Below are 18,145 nucleotides of genomic sequence, written 5' to 3' on the forward strand. Positions count from 1 at the left end.
TCTCCCACGCTCTCTACTGAGTTCCCTCTCTAACTTTCTCAAGTCCATCAACTATGCCATCATTCTCCTGGTTCACAGATTTAAATTCCTTAGATTCCCGTTGTTCTCGCATCTTCTTTTCTCTCTGCTCTTGTCTCCATATCATTTTATATCTGTGGCAATTCTGCTTGGGAGTTTGGTTCCACCTCATGTTGTTGATTCGGTACCTACTCAGTTTTCCCACTCTGTTCTTTAGCCATAATATATTGCTGCAAAGACATTACTCTCTTCAGGGCAGCCTTCTGATCTACCTGGGTCCTGGGCTTCAGTTTTTACCACTGTTACGACCCCAGTACCAACTCTCAGGTATGGATGATAACTTACTTGATGACTGACTTTTGATCCTCTACACACTTCCCACTTACTCCTTTGCAATGACTCAAATCTTTTTTTTTTTAAGAAAGAGAAAAAAGAAAGAAAGAAAGAAGAAAGAAATAGAGAAAGAAAGAAAAAAGAATGAAAGAGAGAAAGAAAGAGGAAGAGAAAGAGGGAGAGGGAACGGGAATCTTGCTCTATTGCACAGGCTAGAATGCAGTCTAAAAATAGGTATTAAAAACCTCTTTTATGCAATGATTCAAATCTTACCTATACTCCAGACTCAACTTGGAAATTCTCCTTGTATACTACTTCTTTGCTAACTCATATCTCTAAACCTACTATAACTATAAAAGTCAATGTTGAGTAAGCATAAAAGTGGGTTATACCAATGAAAGGGAGAAGAGGTACAGTAGGCACTGACTTTAAGGGGCACATTATTAGGAATCTGCACTTCCTTAGTCTAAAAGGCACTGGCTTGGTTTGCATTTAGTTCCTTTTATGGATAATACCTTCTGCAAATTTCTGCATTGTTTCACCTATGATCAGTGTCAAGAGTACAATTGTAACAGAATGCTTCATCTTCCTCTTCTTTACTATGCATGGCCAATACAATCTTGGGATAGGTGTTGTCTTGGTGTGGGGCTGCTGCACTCCCAGAAATCATACATATGAATATTAGTGAGTATCCCTAGTAGTTTCATGTTGAATGTGAGAGCCTGTACCTATCCAAGGACATTTATCACGTAAGATGCCAATTCCCACAAGAAGAAGAAAAGGACACCAGCTAGAACTCCAGAAATGTCCAAAGCTCTCTTGCTTTTACTCTCTTGATGAAGGTCCCAGGTGCTTATTATACGAGAGGAGCAATAATAGTGGAAAGAAGGTAGTGGCTGAGAAGGGTCACTACAAATACTTTTCTTTACATAAATTTGGGGGACAGTGCCCTTTTTGATCTCATCCTGAGCTATCACATTCAATTCCTTCATGATATAGTGGACACTGTGGAGTTATCAATATTTCTGAAGATTCAGCAAACCAGTCTGGTGGCTGTCTGGGATCCCCTGATGGCTACTTCTACTAAGATAGAAGCAGGTTCTATTAGCAGGTAACATTTGTTACCATTTTATAGATATTGTCTTATATTGTTAATTTTTTCCATTTTATTTTCCCATCCATCAAGTAACTAACATTATTTTTAACATTTCTCTCGATCCTCCTTAATACCTAAAGCTCATTGACCTGCACATAGTATTTACTAATATACTGATTAACTAATTAAAAAACCACAGGCATATATCTTGGAAGTACATTTACTTAAAAGATGCAAATCTGATCATCTAACAAATTTAGAAATGTTAAGGCTTCTTCTTAGTATCTCAGACAGACCTCTGATGCAATCAGCAAAATCAAGGAAAATAATCTTGAATGTGGTATTTTGCATATTTCAGCATGAATATCGTGGGTATTACAAAAATCATTTAATACTTCTGAAATACTAAGCAGAGTGTGAAATTAAAGGTACACTTCTTTAAATCTTTGAGGAAAAATTTAAAGCAGGGTAATGAGCTTTTCCAGAAATGTATGAATAACTAACAATTATGGGCCTCTGTAACAACCCAGGCACAGAAAAGATCACCGGAAGGAATGGGTCAATCATATGTACGCATTCAAACCTGTTTTTTCCTGGTGACGGACAACAATATAATTTGCTGATAGAGACCTGTTCCCCCTTTAAGAACAGGAGAAGAGTTGACTCTTAAAATCTGAGGGTCTCTGATCACTTTGACCCTGAAAACAGTCTGACATCAACATTGTAATTAGAAATATACCAATGCTGATGCACTCATTAATTCCTTGATCAATTGTTTTTCATTGTAGCTTTGGCATTTATTTTTCTTTTATTACTTTTATTGGGATCAATTATGCTACATCTACACTTCTAAGAAGATTTAATTCATTGATATGTTTTAATGTTCATATTAGGCTTTGCTGACTGGAATGTCTGCTATTTTCATCTTTGTGATTATTATTTCTATCAAGTCCATACTGTGCAGATCTAAGCATGTGGAGCAGACAGTCCCAGGGAAGGAGAGAGAAAGGAGAGTGGCAGAGAGGAAAAGAAGAAGAAAAAGACACAAAGAAAGAGGCACACATGGAGAACAACAGGCTACACCTGTTTGGGAGTTTGAACGTCAAAGGACTGGAGTACATCAGCAGGGTCAAAATATCCTTGAAATTTCTCTTGAGAAGGTCTCCAGGGAATTATGGCTCCAGCACAGAGCTTGGGGAAACTGAGCAGTTCCAAGATTATACTGTAAATGATATGGCCTGGCTTATTGTCCCCACCCAAATCTCACTTTGAATTGTAATAATCCCCACGTGTTGTGGGTGGGACCCTATGGGAGATAACTGAATCATGGGGTGGGTTTTTCCAATACTGCTCTCATGATGGTGGTTTTACAAAGGAGAATTCCCCTGCACATGCCCTCTCTTGTCTGCTCCCACATCCCTTGCTATTCCACCAGGACTGTGAGGCCTCCTTAGCCATGTAGAACTGTGAGTCAATTAACCCCTTTCCTTTATAAATTACACAGTGTTGGGTATGTCTTTATTAGCAGCATGAGAACAGGCTAATACAGTAGCTATTTACTCAATGGGCTGCTTGAGTACTGTAGTCTGAGTTTGTTGATGAAGTGTACAAGACTTTTGGATAGTTATCATATTAAAGTGTCTGTTATTGCTTGTACTATAGTAGTTCTCAGAGTGTGGTCCACAGAACTGAGGCGGGGGTGGGGGAAGCTCCTTAAGGTAAAAGCCACTTTCACAGTAATAGTGGTAGTCATAATAACAATAAGAGAATACTAATGTTGGCATTTGTACTGATGGTTCAAAAGTAATGGTAGGCAAAACTGCCAGCAAGTTGCCATGGACTCAGGGTAGTGGCATCACAGTGTGCTAGTAATCATTGCATTTTTTTTTTTTTGAGATGGAGTCTTGCTAAGTTGCCTGGGCTAGAGTGTAGTAGCACAATCATAGCTCACTGCAGCCTTGAACTCCTGGGCTCAAACCATCCTCCTGCCTCAGTCTCCTGATGAGCTGGGACTGGAGACATGGACTTCTACCCCTGACTAATGATTGTACTTTTTACTACCACACAATCACAGAAAAAAAAAAAAAGGCCAGTTTCAAATAAGAATATCCTTGATGAATGGTAAAAAATAATAAATAATAATTACTTCATTAACCCTCAACTCTTGAGTACACATCTTTTTGATACTCTTTGTGACCAAATGTTAAACACACATAAACCACTTCTGCAGCATCTTGAACCATGATGGTTGTTCTGAGCAAAAGTGTTTGTGCAACTGTCTGAGTATCAAGCTAAACTGCTCACTTTTCTATGAAATGCTGTTTTTTTCTTGGAATAAAGACTGACACACCATTGTTGCTCAGACATGGTTAGTTGGCAGGCATTTTCTTAAACACGAGTGATGTGAGTCTGTCACATCAAAGGAAAACAACTGTTTTGAGGCTGATGATAAAATTTGCACTATAAATTGAAATTCAAATTTTGAACAATGTGCATCCACCCTGTGAACTTGACAGCTTCCTAATAAAAAGCTTTTCTTATGATGCTGGTAATATTAAAAAATGTGATTATTTTTATATTGTACATTGAAATGAGTCAACTTTTGGAAGATCTACATCATCAAAAATTTTCTGAATGATCAATGATTTTGAATCATGCATAGATAAACCTCAATGTGTAAAACAGACCAATGGGTTTTAATGGAATATGAAAAGTTCATCGAGATAGCTTCAGATTCCACAGGGACACTAATTTTCAATAAACTATTACGTATAGACTTTTAGTGTAATACCAAAGAATATTCAGAACTATATGAAAAGAGCATTAAAAACTCCCCTTGACTGGGTGTGGTGGCTCAAGCTTGCAATCCCAACATTTTGGGAGGCTGAGGCAGGAGGATCACTTGAAGCCAGGAGCTCAAGACCAGCCCGGGTAACAAACAAACCCTGTCTCAAAACCAACCAACCAACCAACCAACAAACAAACAAAACTACTCCCATTTTGAAAAATACATACGTCTATGAGGCCAGATTTTCTTCATATACTTCAACCAAAACATGTTATAATGTATTTTATGCAGAAACAAATAAGCTAGATGTGAAAAGAATTTACAAAACTAAAACAATGTCATTATTCTTACTAAAATTTTTAAAAAATAGTTATTTTCATAAAATATATAATACATATGGTATATATAAAATATACAAATTATTTTTCTAAAATAAATATTTTAAAAATTCCAAGTAATTTCAGTTATCAAATTAATTTATTTATCAATTAAATCAACTATAAACATGGACAAATGTAACCCAAATAAACAAAAACTTTTTGGGATCCTCAATTTTATTAAATAAAGGGGTTCTGGGATAAGAAAGTTTGAGAACTGTTGCTCTCCCACGATGAATAATTCTCAGAGAAACAATTTCTCAGAATGTTTGTCCCCAAACATTAATCTCATAAAATGATTCATAACAAAAGGGCTTTGGTTCTAGAGTAAGTCTGGGAAATTTGGAGAATCTTAAGACCCGTCATACTTGGAGAGCTATAATCTACATTAGTTTGCTAGAGGCCCAGGAAAGTCCTGCTGTACTGCGTTCATTTCATCTTATGCAATCTAGTGTTTCCTTCTATTATCTGAGGAAGTTTGTGAATCCAGAACATGCTGGTCACGTGACCTTGGAGAAAGCGTACTGGCACTTTCTCCATGACTCACCTTCAAGCCGAAATCTACCATGACTCACCTTCAAGCCGGACCACCAGGGGCACCTTGAGTTCTAGCTCCCGGCAGGCTTTGGTGATCCCATTGGCAATGATGGCGCAGTTGACGATACCACCAAAAATATTGACAAGGATGGCTTCAACCTGAAATCCAAAAAAAAGTTACCCATCAAAATGCTGATCGCCAACAGTCTCAAAAATAACTGGCTAAATAAGAGAGACAATTAAAATAAGACTCCTTGCTTTTTTGTTTTTGTTTTCTACAGAGCATAAAATACAAAAAAGGCCCAGAACCTGTTAAGAAAGTTCATATTAGTAATAAATTAATAAATATCACAATATAACATTATCATATTATCTCATCAATCACTCTTTGGAACTCCAAATGAACTTATTCATCATTCATCTGTTATATAATGTCTTGGGTTTTTTTTGAAAATATTATTGTCTATTCTTTTTATGAGTAGTATCATTTAAAATTTCTTGCACTTATGTCTTTTTCCTCCATGATTTACAATTATATTTTTATATGTCATGGTGCCTCACACAATATTTCAAAACTAAACTACTGTTTTGTATTAAAAGATAAAAAGATTCAAATGTTTTCATGCTACTTTAATACCTCTTTGATATGCTAGAGGTATGTTATCAAAAATCAGAGATAGTTTAATTATCTTAGACAACAACCGTTTTGATTAAAAAAAAGACTCAAAGAGATGCAAGCTTATAGCATAAGTAATAATGTAAGGAAAGTCAAGCTACTGACTGCAGCTTCTCAGAAATGTAAATGTAAACCCATCTTGTTAATTTGTTTGTACATATTCCATATTCAAAGGCATGTTGGCCAGAAAAAAACAAAAAAACAAAAAAACCACAACTACTTGTCCTGACTTGATAAATAGGCATAAGAAAATCCTGTATAATTAACATGAAGAACGAGATAATGAAGAGAATTCATTACCTAGATTAATTGATAACACCCACAGAAAATGGCTATTCATCAAGCTGAAGGCATCAAAATTCCAACAATAGAGTCACAATTAAATTATGCCACACTAATTGTAAAGCATATATGTATGTGCTGCATAAAATCCCATTATTTCAGTGTGTTAAATTAGCTACACTAAACATGAGAAGAGAATATCTTACATTTGTATCGCACTTAACTCTTTAGAAAGTGCCATTATAAAAAGTCTTCATTTTTCTATTGTGATCCTTCCCAGAACCCAATTCATTAGGTACAGTGAAGGATGGCTCTCTGAGAAAGCCATCGGGTGCATTCAGAGGATGTTGTCCCAAGGTCACACAGCTGTCATGTGGCCGTGGCCAGGCCCAAAGCCAGGTTGACTACTGATACGTTCATTGATGTCAGCTGCTAGAGCTGGGACCTTGGGCAAGTTACAGAACCTCTCGTGAACATTTCATCTCTATTATGGGAATAAAAAGAGGACCCATCCCACAGGGAAGCTGAAAGGTCTAAATGAGATAATACACGTGAAATGTTTAGCACGTGGCTTTAAATGTACTTAATGGATATTTACACATGCATTTATTCAGCAAGCAGTGATGAAAGTGGGCAGGTTACCTAGAGAGTAAGTAAGAAAATCTTTTTCAGTAGACTGCAGCTCACGTTAAATTCAAATATAATGGAAATACAAACTTACTGAAGTTCAACAAAAAGGTAATGCCTTAAGAATCAAAGAAATGAACAATATTTTTCAAACCAATTAGAGATTGGGGCTACTCCCAAAAAAGAAATCTCCCATTACCAGTCACAGCAGGCCGACTGGTAAGCAGAAGCTTGCTTTCTAATGATAGCTATTAAATGCTGTTAGCATTGAGGCTTGGTACAGCAGTAGTTTCCAAATAACTGTGGGACGGGGAGGAACTTGCCAGAACAATAGAAGAAAAACATTCAAAAGCAAGAATGACTCTACAGGGTCCGTGATAGAAACTCAGGACCTGCTGAGGCTCAGTAAGGTTTGTGCAGAGGAACTTGGCATTCTAGTAAAACACACATTGGCACCTGCACGTCTCTGCCATGTTCCAGCCTGCATGTTCCTTAAGGACAAGTTCAGATGTCAACTTCTCAGGGAAGTCTCATCAAATTAGAATGATCCACTCTGTTTAACCCATCTAAAACTTTACTATCATTTTATATAGTTTACATGATAAACTTATGTGAATTCACCTAAACAGGCAGAAGTCGGGGATAGAAGTAAGAAGGAGAGAACGGGCCTGTGACCCTGTGATTCAATTCTATTTGGTGGGTGCCCGAAGTAAGTGTCACACAGGAGCCGTGAATCAGTGTTGCCTCAGTTGGTTTCAGTTTCCATGAGTCTCTCATGTGTCAGTATCTTGTGTTTAATTACTGATGTTAAAAATAGATACTCTTCATACAACCACTTGTGCCTAAAATTCAACTACTTTAGTTGGTGCTGAACCCCAGGAAGAGCCTTCTTTTCTAACTGCAGAGGAATAACTGGCTTTGTTAGATTTACTGAGAAATGAACAGCTGTTGTTCTCAATGTACTTTATTCTCCTCTTACCTCCCTCTCTCATCCCCAAGATGCAACTCCCGTGTGTGGATCATCTTTTGCTTCTCTGTGACAAAGATTATGTATTTTTCCATTTTTTAAATATCAGTAGCCAGCACAATCCATGACATGGCATAATCATGTAAAAATAATATTTTAACAATGAATGAATGAAATTAATTTCGACAGACACTTGATGACCATCTCCTTTGTATCTGGTACAGAATTACATTCTTGGGATATAGAGAAAAATAAAATATCATCACTGTCCTTAGGGAATAACTCAAAGACTAGTTTGAGAGCCAGAGCAATAAATGGACAGTTAAAATACAGGGTCTACAGATGTCTCACACAGCCAAGACCAGGGCAGAGGCAGTGAAGCAGGCTGCTGCCATGACAGAGGATTTTTGGAAGAGGTGATGTTCTAGTAGACAAGAAGAAAAAAGAAGTGGATCTGAGATAAAGGGAGCAGCCAGGATAAAGGCAGATATGTCACCCAACTTAGTTCATTGAGGAACTAATGGTTGAATGGTGAAGTAACTTAAGATGAGATAGGTGAGGCTGAGATTGGCAGGTGTCAGAGGCCAGGGATGGGAACTTGGATCCTCTTATTTCCTCCTTTTTATTTTATTTAATTTTTGAGATACATTTTCACTTTATTGCCCAGGCTGGAGTGTAATGGTGCAATCTTGGCTCACTGCAACCTCCGCCTCCTAGGTTTGAGTGGTTCTCATACCTCAGTCTCCGGAGTAGCTGGGACTGCAGGTACCTGCCACCACATCTGGCTCATTTTTGTATTATTAGTAGAGACAGGGTTTTGCCATGTTGGTTAGCTGGTGTTGAACCTCAGGTGATCTGCCCACTTTGGCCTCCCAAAGTGTTGGGATTACAGGCATGAGCCACCACGTCCAGCCTCTTCCTTCTTTAGAACTGGGTGGAGGCAGGTCTTGTAAGCAGCCTCCCTGAAAGGCAGAAGAGAAGTTACGGGAGGAGAACAGAGAGACAGAGAGAAGAGTAAATGCATGAGAGACAATGAGAAATACAGAGCAACTATGAGAGAGTATGAGAGAGAGAGAGTAAACAAGAAGCAGTAAAAGAAAAGGCATGAGAGAGTGCAAAAGAATAAAAAAGAGAAAATGCAAAAGGGAGAGTGAGAAGCCATGAGGAAGACAGAGGAGCAGAAAGAGTATGACCAATAACAACAAAGCAACTGGGATTTCTACAAGAAGAGCAACAAGACACGGAAGTACGCAGGCTGCTTAGCTCAGGGAAATGGAATTGTTTAGGATACATGATACACCACAGCACTCTAAGAGGGAAGTCACCACCCTGGGTGGTGAGAGGTCCCCACTCAACCAGAGATTATGCCATTCTCGCCTTCTCTCCCATGGTAAAGTAATTTGCTGCAGTCATGCACTTTAATGCAAATCTGATTTAAGGTTTCACTCTGGGCCAATTTCTGTTAATTAACTACTGTAATCTGAAATCTCAAACTGAGAATGAAATTAAGACAGTTTAAAAATGAAAGCCTCGTGACATCATTATTATTATTTAGCATTTATAAAGCATGTCAAATTTTCAGTGTGTGCCTCACATGTTCATTCATTTTACAACCACTAACTGCTGTTCCATGACGATACTAATAGCAACTTTTAATTATCTTCCCCCAGCCCCCTGGCAAAAAGAATCTTTTTTTTAAAAAAAGAAGTCAGTGTTAGGTCTATTTAAGTACCCAGAGACTCTCCCAGAAGATCCCAAGTGCTTTGGGGAACAGAGACTTTTTCTAATTCCCGGGTGAAAATTATGAGGGTTGCTATTTACTTTTTCACAAAAGTAAAGACCATCTAATGAGGTAGTTGAAGTGCCAGATACAGAGCCCAGGTCCCCAGACCCCAGACAGCTGATCCCAAGGCGAGTTCATGGCAGCTGCTGGCAGCTGTGCAGGTGGCTGGGCAGTCCATATGCAAGTTGTTCAAATGTCTGTGGGTATTTTGCTTTGCAAAACACACTCCAGCTGCAGCATTTAGTACACAATTAAAAGTAAAAACTGAACTTTGAAAAAAGAACAGCTACAGCCCTTGCTATTTATCAAGCTTCTCTCAACACCATCCCCACTGCCCAAATAAACAAACCAACAAAAGTCAATACTAAACCTCTTCTTTGGAATACAGATCCTTTTGAATATCTGATGAACATTAGGGGATTCCCCAGTCAGGTGAATTCATAAACAGAACATTTTTGGGGTATAATTTTAGTTAAGTCCCATAGCTGCACTGCTCCTACAGGATACGGCTTCCAAGGCCTCCAGTGGGAAATGGTAACCTACGCCACATGCATTCAGGATAGGGCTGTGAGGAATTCTTCACAGCTGGCTATAAAATTTTTGTCTGAATGTGTACTTTCCTGGGCAAAGTGTCCACAATCTTTAAGAGTTGATATATGACTAGCAATCACAAATACAACCATAATTAACGTTACTAAAGCATTTAGCAGGTGGTATTCAGTATTCTAATTATTATATATGTACTAATGCATTTAACACATGAGGATCATGGGAGGTGGGTATACTCATCCCCAAATTGAGGTGAAGAGCTGAAAGAACCAGGGATTACAGCTTTATCTACTGTCAAATATCCTTCTGAGCCAGCAAACCTGGAGAAGCCCCACAATGTATGCTAGCTTAGTCTCTTCTGATTCATTACCACAGTCAATTCTGCCATAAACCTGGGAGACAGATATTACCTACCCCCTTTTGCAGATGAGAAAACCAAGACCCAGGGAGGTATACACAACTTTTGCCAAATTATGCAGCCTGTATGTTGTCAGGCTAAAAAATTCAGTTCTTTTTCTTCAACATGACCCTGACTCCCCTTAACGAAATAAAAATATTGCCAGACTGCTGAATAAAAAGAGAGTTATTAATTCAATATATATATTCTTCAGGTCCTACTGTGTGCCCTGTGCTCAGGAGCTAAGCAAGAAATATTTTTAAATTAGATAAAAAGGTTCTACATATCTAAAACTGCAAACCATGATGATAGTTATGAAGGGGAGGAAAATGCTAGGTCCTCTGTGAGTAGCAGGACAGACCCATATTACACTGGGTGGTGAGGGAGGGCCTCTCATAGGTAGAGACATTGAAGCTAGAGTCTGAAGGACAGTTAGGAAGAGGGCAGGTAGGTCACAATTAAGAGACGGAGAAAAGTATCTCAAGGCAACAGAATGCCATGTATAAAAGTGGAGGGACAGAAAAGAGTGTGGTACATTTGAGAAACTCAACAGAACCTGGAGCATCAGGTCCCTGGGGCCTAAGAAGTGGACTGTGGAAATGAGATGCCCCCACCCCGCCCCAAATCGTGCAGAGTGACACAGAGCAAATGCCATGAAAAAGAGTTTGAGAAGCCTTTGGTTTCAAGACACCTACACAGACTTTAGTAAGGTCAGAAAGGAAATTAACATTTATTGAGCATCCACAATGAATTTACAATAAGCTTATATATGTATTTTAACCTCTATTTTATAGATAAATCGAGGCTCAGAAAATTTAGGGGCTCCTAGTTATTAAGCAGTCACAGTTGAAACCAATATCTGTTTCACCACAGCACATGCAGGGCAGTAGGGAACAGCTGGGTACTTAGGGAAGCCACTGACATTCACCAGGGGTTGACAACATTTTTCTGTTAGGAGCTCTATCAGTTTATGTTTTAGGTTTTGTGAGCCAGTCTCTGTCATAACTACTAACCTTGATGCAGCACGAAAGTAATCATAGACAAACAATATATAAGTGAATGAGCATGGTTGTATTCCAATAAAACTTTATTTACAAAAACAAGTGGTGGGTCAGATTTGGCCCATAAGTCATAGTTTGGTAACCTGACACAGATATGATTTGGTTCATTTCCTCTTAAATTCATGGCAAGTGTACCACCAGCCCTCCTTCTTCGTGTCATTTGATATATCTTTGATAGCACTTTTCAGACTTTACACTGTCTTTCCTTGTTGTGTTATTTTCTTGCTATCACTGATAACATTAAGGTATCCAGGCAGTAGAGGTGGTCAATTACATAAAGCAGTCCAACCAACTTTGATAACATTTCTTTAAAACGAAACCTGTACCTTTAGCAAGTTCACAAGAAGGAAAGCCTCTGTTTTGTTCTTTTTTTTCCCCCTGATATTGGTTGGAAGTGAACAAATAGAAAACTTTCACAATAAGCTAGCCACTTTACAATGGTTATTGCAAATAGTTAAGTACTGCAATGTATTTAAAAATACTGTAGCATATACATGAAGCACAGTAAGTGTAACTACTAGGTTTTGTCTGTGCTTATTCCAATCTGAAATGCTAATTTAGTCCCAGTGCAGTGGGCATTAGGTTGATAAAAATCAAGCAAGCATGTTTATATTTGTCAAGATAAGGATTTTTTTAAAAAAAATCACAAGCTATTTTAATTCTGAACGTTGTTGCTCTTGTTTAAGCATCTGTTTTTGTGAAACTGTTTTTCCTTTTTGTTGTTGTTTTTATTTTCCTGATGAATTCCAATCATGTCTTCTAATCCATTGGCAGCCAACAAAAGAAAATAAATGGTGAAGGAAATTAGATGCAGCTTGGATAATTGATGTTTGTATGCCTGGCTTTAATAAAAATACTCTGCTAAATTAGAGGGGAGTCTAAATGGATTCAGTCAATAAGGAAGTGATTCAGGTGAGGAATTCAATCTTGGGCTTTGTTGTAATCATACAAATAAACCAACAGATTCATTTGATTGGGACCAGATTTGCCTTCTGCTGAAATTCTGGCAAGCTGCTCAGGCTCACTTTGCTACCTCTGGTATATCTTGAAGTTTGAAATTATTTTCTTTTGTATGAATTCAAATACCAGGATCCTTGGAATAAAGCAACTCATGGACCTCCATCATAGCTAAAATTGACATGTGAAAAACAGCATTCCTCGAAAGATATCCTCCTGCTTTGCCCTTTTAATTTCTCCCAAGGAAAAAATAAATAATTTTAGTAGGTATACTGTCCTGCCCCAAAATCTAAGAATCAAAAGGAAATGTCTTATACAACACCCTTAATGCAAAACAAAATTCATCAATAAAGATGAACCAACCATTTTATCCCAACTTCTCCAAACTGACAGCATGGAAATGACATATTAAGGATAGATCCTCTGGGAACAGTAACTTGATGGAGAGTCAAGTTTCCATTCAGGTTGACCTCTGAGAGCAGCCAGGATGAACCTAGGGAAATGGGTCTAATTAGACTCTAATCTTTCCTTACTCTATTCTCTTCTTCCTAAATTCTTCACTTTACTTATATTCTATAATTTACTCCTTGCTAGAATAAGCAAAATTGCATGGAGGATTAAGATTTATTGAGTGTTAATTTTCCTAGGTGCTAGAAATTATGTATTACAACTTTCCCTGGTGAACAAACTCAATGAGCTTAAATAATGTGTTCAGTGTCACATAGCAGTAAGCAATGGAGTCAAGATTTAAACTAAGTCAGTCTTACTGCAAAGTCCATGTTCTTTCCACTCCCTCTGGCAGTCTCTCTATAATCAGAGACTCCCAAGATTAGTCAAGAATTCCAGCTCCATGTTGGTCCTATTTCCAAGCTTCAAGGACATGCTTCTGTGTTCCTGTATTCTGGTGCCCAAGTATTTCTTGCTTTCAAATTTTGCTGCTGAATTAAAATCAATCAGAGGTAAGGTATCTTTTATAGGCTTGTGGACCGATGGGTTTTAGCTCTTTACAAATAAAGATATTTATTGTTTACCAATAAAAGAGTTGTCCAGAGCTTATGGTTTGCATTTCCTAGTTAGATGGGGCTGGAGAGGGGTAATGAAGATACAGGAGTGGGTTCTGGCCTTCAAAACCTAAACTCTGTCCTGAGCTGAAACAGATGTTCCTAACAAGACCCCTCTCTGCAGAGTGATAACTTCCTCCCCATTTCTGAAACACTGAAATTTATACCATTGCCACTATTACTCTTTGCAGTCCTGGTCATGAAAATTCTAATGGTCAGACATCATCATAAATACAGATTTTAGATATCATGGAGTGGAATGGCCACTGGAAGGCATGGTAACTCTGTACGTGGCTGTATGGAGAATGATGATGGGGGCACATTCTAGTTCCATGGCAGAGATCTTTGACCTGTTAACAATGTCTGCCATGGAAGTGGAGGAAAGAGTCAGTGCAAGTGTATAATATATTTGTTTCCTTAACTTTGGAGTTACATAACACATATTTTCACATAATTACAACTAAAGGTTTAGTCTGTCAACATTGCCCCTCCTTTAATAACTTTTAAAAAGAACAAATCAGACAATAAAGAAATGCAATTCACATCCTGCATAACCACCAAGAATATTATTATGTATGTTTTGGTATATGTAAAGCCAAAAATTTAAATAGAGACTTCCAGCTCTAAATAGAATGAAGACACATCTTCCATTAGGAATAGTGGTATAGCTTAACAGATTAAAAACTAATGTGAATACTGCACCATATAAATTATAAAGCCATACTTCCTCCCAAAATGAGGGCCTGTTTCCTTAAATCAAAGTTCTCCAAAATATATTCTATGAAGCATTAGACCTAAGTAATGCACCTTGAAAAAATCTTCTGGTCAAATAATTTGGATTGTAGCTTAATGTGAGTTTTAGCAGATGATCTGTGTTCTAAATTATAACACCGTAATTTAGTCATTTTCTACAAAAAAAGTCAATGGGTTGGAAATTTGATCTGCAGAGAGCTGTCAAAAAAGTTGTTCAGGAACTGGTGTATTTATGGTTAGGTGGCACAGAGATCTAGGGTTCTTCTTTACATAGATGCTAATCATTTCATTATTTAAGTCAAAGTTATAGTATCTACAAAAGTGGAAAGCTTTCACAATCAAGAACAGCAACTACAAAGGCTCTGGCCAGGCCAAGGGTGGCCTATAAATGCTTCTGTAGTTGTCAGCAGACAGGGTAGTAGTGGTTAAGTCAGGTATTAACAGGATTTTCAGGAGAAGAAAAAATCTGAAGATGGAAATACTGATTGGCATTATAAACAGGTACCAGAGACAAGGAGTTAAAAGGACTTAAGGGCACAGAGATTTGGGGAAATTGCACAAACATGGTTTTTATTTTTTACAGAGATAGTTCCCATATCCTCTTGAACTGAGAATCAGAACCATTGCCATGATTACAAAAGCCACTTAGACATTTAGAATGGCAAATGCTAGGTTCTTTTTTGAGTGCTGTGTGTTTAAAATAGATCCTGCAAAAACTACCATAATGTATAATTTGGCCACAGAGATATTCAAAGCTAAAAAAAATACAGCAAAGAGATTTTGGTTGTACTATTTCATAAAGAGGCATCAAAAGGCTTTAAAAAAGAGGCATATAATTCTCTCTTAAGATATTAGCTATTAGAATTGATTGTTCACAAGTATTTGGTTACAAAACTGTCTTTCCAGTTTAACAGATAATTGCTTTCAAAGCAGGATACTCATTGCTTATAACATAGTATCTATATTTTATTTGTAATGGGAGCTACATTGGTGCAGATTAAGAATATTTATTGGCACATTCTTTCTGAATCGTATTTTGTCCAATCATCTCAGACTTATGTCATCTTGATTCACGTAAATATGTATAGTCCATCGTCATTTGTTGAAGAGTTAATATAGAGAACACCCATAAAATTGGCAACTTGGTGAAGCACCCATTTAATATTCTATAAACAGGATGTCTATCCATCTATTGTTGCAACATATCAGTCTCCACAGGGCTACTGTCTCTACAAGCAAGAGGATAAAAAATATTTCTATGAGTGGTTTCTTCTCTTTATTCTTAACATTAATTAAAAAAAAAATTAGCTAAGCGGAGAGAGCCAAAACTTAGGACTACACAGATTCACACTTCACACCACAGAGAAATGAAGACGAATTTAGTTAATGGCAAAACCCACTGTTTCTGTAAATAACAAATCTAATGTAAAATGAAGGTGGAAAATAATGATTCTATATCATTTTAGGAATCTGTTCAAATAAACCTATTTGATCATTTCGTTTTCTGAAAAAATAAAGAGTTGATAAGTATTCATACCAAAACCCTAGTGGATAAATATCTGATTGGAAAGAGTAAAAACAAGATTCCAGCTAAGATTTCAGTGATCTATTATTATCTATTTCTTATAGACTAAAATTTATATTAAAATTATTTTAAGTAAAAGCATTTTTAAAACACATCCATGTTTTATTCCTTACAAATCTCACTAGTATATTTGTGAAAGTCAGTTTACTGCCAAATTTCTTAACAAAAACAAGTTTCCATTTTATTTCCCCAAATCCCTACCTTTGTTCATTCCAGTAAAATGATTCTAATGTCAGACCCCACATTCAGAATCTTAAATTCTGAAATTTCAGAATTTTCAGTCACTGCTGAAAAAATTCATTAGCATCTCAAACTTACATTCAGGTAAATTAAGAGGAAAACCAAATAAACAATACTGTAAGAAAGTTACACATTCAAACGTTTGTTATAAAAATCAACATCCCATTTGAATTAGGGCTCCTCTGAAATGCCTGGGCAGGGCTGGTGACTGATCATATGTAATATCAGGTGGAATGGAATCTTTCAGAATTCGTTCTACACCGACCAGCAGCATCAAGTGTCACTGTCACTAAAAAACATTCTCAGCTATAGACAATATTCTAAAATTACTAATATCACTGTCTGACCTTGCTGTTATCTGTTGTGTGGAACTCAGATCTATTTATTTAGCTGTTCAGCAAATGTCAGTATACCATATCTGGAGCAAATTAAAAACTACATTGGTAGAGCACTCCCCACAGCCTGCTAAGGAAGGAATTGAACAAAACACTTTCTACCTCAAAGTGTCTTAACTCATTGCTTGGCCACACCTTCTCTCATCCATGGTTAACCTTTCAGGGACCTCGTAGAATTCTCCATCTGTTAGACTCCTTTTACAAAAGGATTCCAGAATATCCTATCCTCTGAGGCACATGTCAAACAGACCATCAAAACATCGTGATTTGGGACCTAGCTATGCTGCAGAACTGTTAGGGGCTTCTCCAGACCCTCTCCACTCTTTTGCACCCTCCTCTTGGCCCTGGGAGGCTGACTATAGAGACCAGATCAACACATTCCTTTTCAGTCTGGCATCTGAGGAGCCGAGGCAGGAGGAGAGGGAATTTGGGGCATTTATTCCCCGCTGTCCTTCCCAGCATGATTGTCTTGGGTGGCTGTTTCCTCCAGAGAAGTTATCTGAGCATCTCAAGAAAGTCTTCGTTACAGGATACTCTCTTCTGGTCAAGTAATCACCTCCTTCTCTCTCTTTTAGCTTTGGGGCAGAAGCGATCCCAGGTGCCTAGCCCCAGATTCCTTTAACCCCACATACACCATCATTATCAGTATTTTAAAAGGTAAACTTTCCTCCACATACCATGAGTGCTTCCAACCCAGTTTGCTTTTGGGAAATCCATTCAACCTTCTGAAACTAGAAGGTTAATATTTTGTTCAGTTTCCGCCTGTCTACAAGATATCCATGGGTCATGGGTTACACAGTAAAATAAAAGTCAAATAAATCTGCACATTCAAAGCATGAGCCATTACATTGAGTATTATCACAAACATTTTTTTTCCCTGGTTCTTTTTGGGACATGGCTAATACCTAAGAATCTGAAATTGTTGCTCATTAGCTGTCTGGATCTACACCCCAGTTAAAGGCAGAAAAAGGAAAACAAGCTAAAGGCTTATTATCTTGGGTCCTGTCCATTATAAATGACAGATGATGGCTTGTCAGGTAAAAACGAGCTTCTCAGCACTAAAATGGCTTCATTTAGTTTATTAGCCACAAACAAAACTAAGGAAGGCCCATCAGGAAGGTGACTTGCAGTCTTTATTTTCAGCATAATGAAAGATGGGCTCAATAAGACTGAATCCTGTGGTCTCCCAGTCTATCTAAAGAAGGAACACGGGTAACATGGAGACAAACTGGAGAAGATGGTCAATATTTAAAAATGTAGGTCTGCAACCTTGAACAAAAGGTGTGGTTTAACTTTCATAAAATGCCAACGACCCAGCGGCAAGTAATCACCATACATTTATCTCAAAGGCCACACTATTCTGTTTTACTAAGCAAATAAACTGTGTCATTGAGCTGTTTATAGTGAACAAAAAAATATTTCCAAAGGGAATATGTACAGGATGGCTTAACAACCAAGAAAAACCATAGGGAAGGAAACTAAAGCTCTCAAATTCCACATGGCTTTTCTAGGAAGTGAGCAGCATTCAGTAAAGACAGATACGCACACAGTACTTAAGTCCACAACTTAGACAAGCATTTGCTTTCTTGATATGCTAGAGTTTCCTTTTGTCTTCCCTGCTCCATAACTCTCTTTTATTCTCTTAAATGTCTGGACAAAAGTC

The 18,145-nt window shown here is 37.6% G+C and overlaps 1 protein-coding gene across 2 annotated transcripts in view; it reads right to left on the reverse strand.

The window, feature by feature from the left end:
- The window catches only part of SUCLG2 (succinate-CoA ligase GDP-forming subunit beta), a 286,827-nt gene that overhangs the window by 15,391 nt on the left and 253,291 nt on the right, over positions 1 to 18,145 (reverse strand). For both annotated transcript variants that reach the window (XM_012473799.3, XM_012473805.2), the window contains exon 10: positions 5,188 to 5,308. In XM_012473799.3, coding sequence (XP_012329222.2) covers positions 5,188 to 5,308 — 121 coding nt within the window. The remainder of the gene's footprint in view (positions 1 to 5,187; positions 5,309 to 18,145) is intronic.

The sequence above is a fragment of the Aotus nancymaae genome, unplaced genomic scaffold (genome assembly GCF_030222135.1).
Source record: "Aotus nancymaae isolate 86718 unplaced genomic scaffold, 86718_ANA_hifiasm-v0.15.2.pri h1tg000046l, whole genome shotgun sequence".
Lineage (NCBI taxonomy): Eukaryota > Metazoa > Chordata > Mammalia > Primates > Aotidae > Aotus > Aotus nancymaae.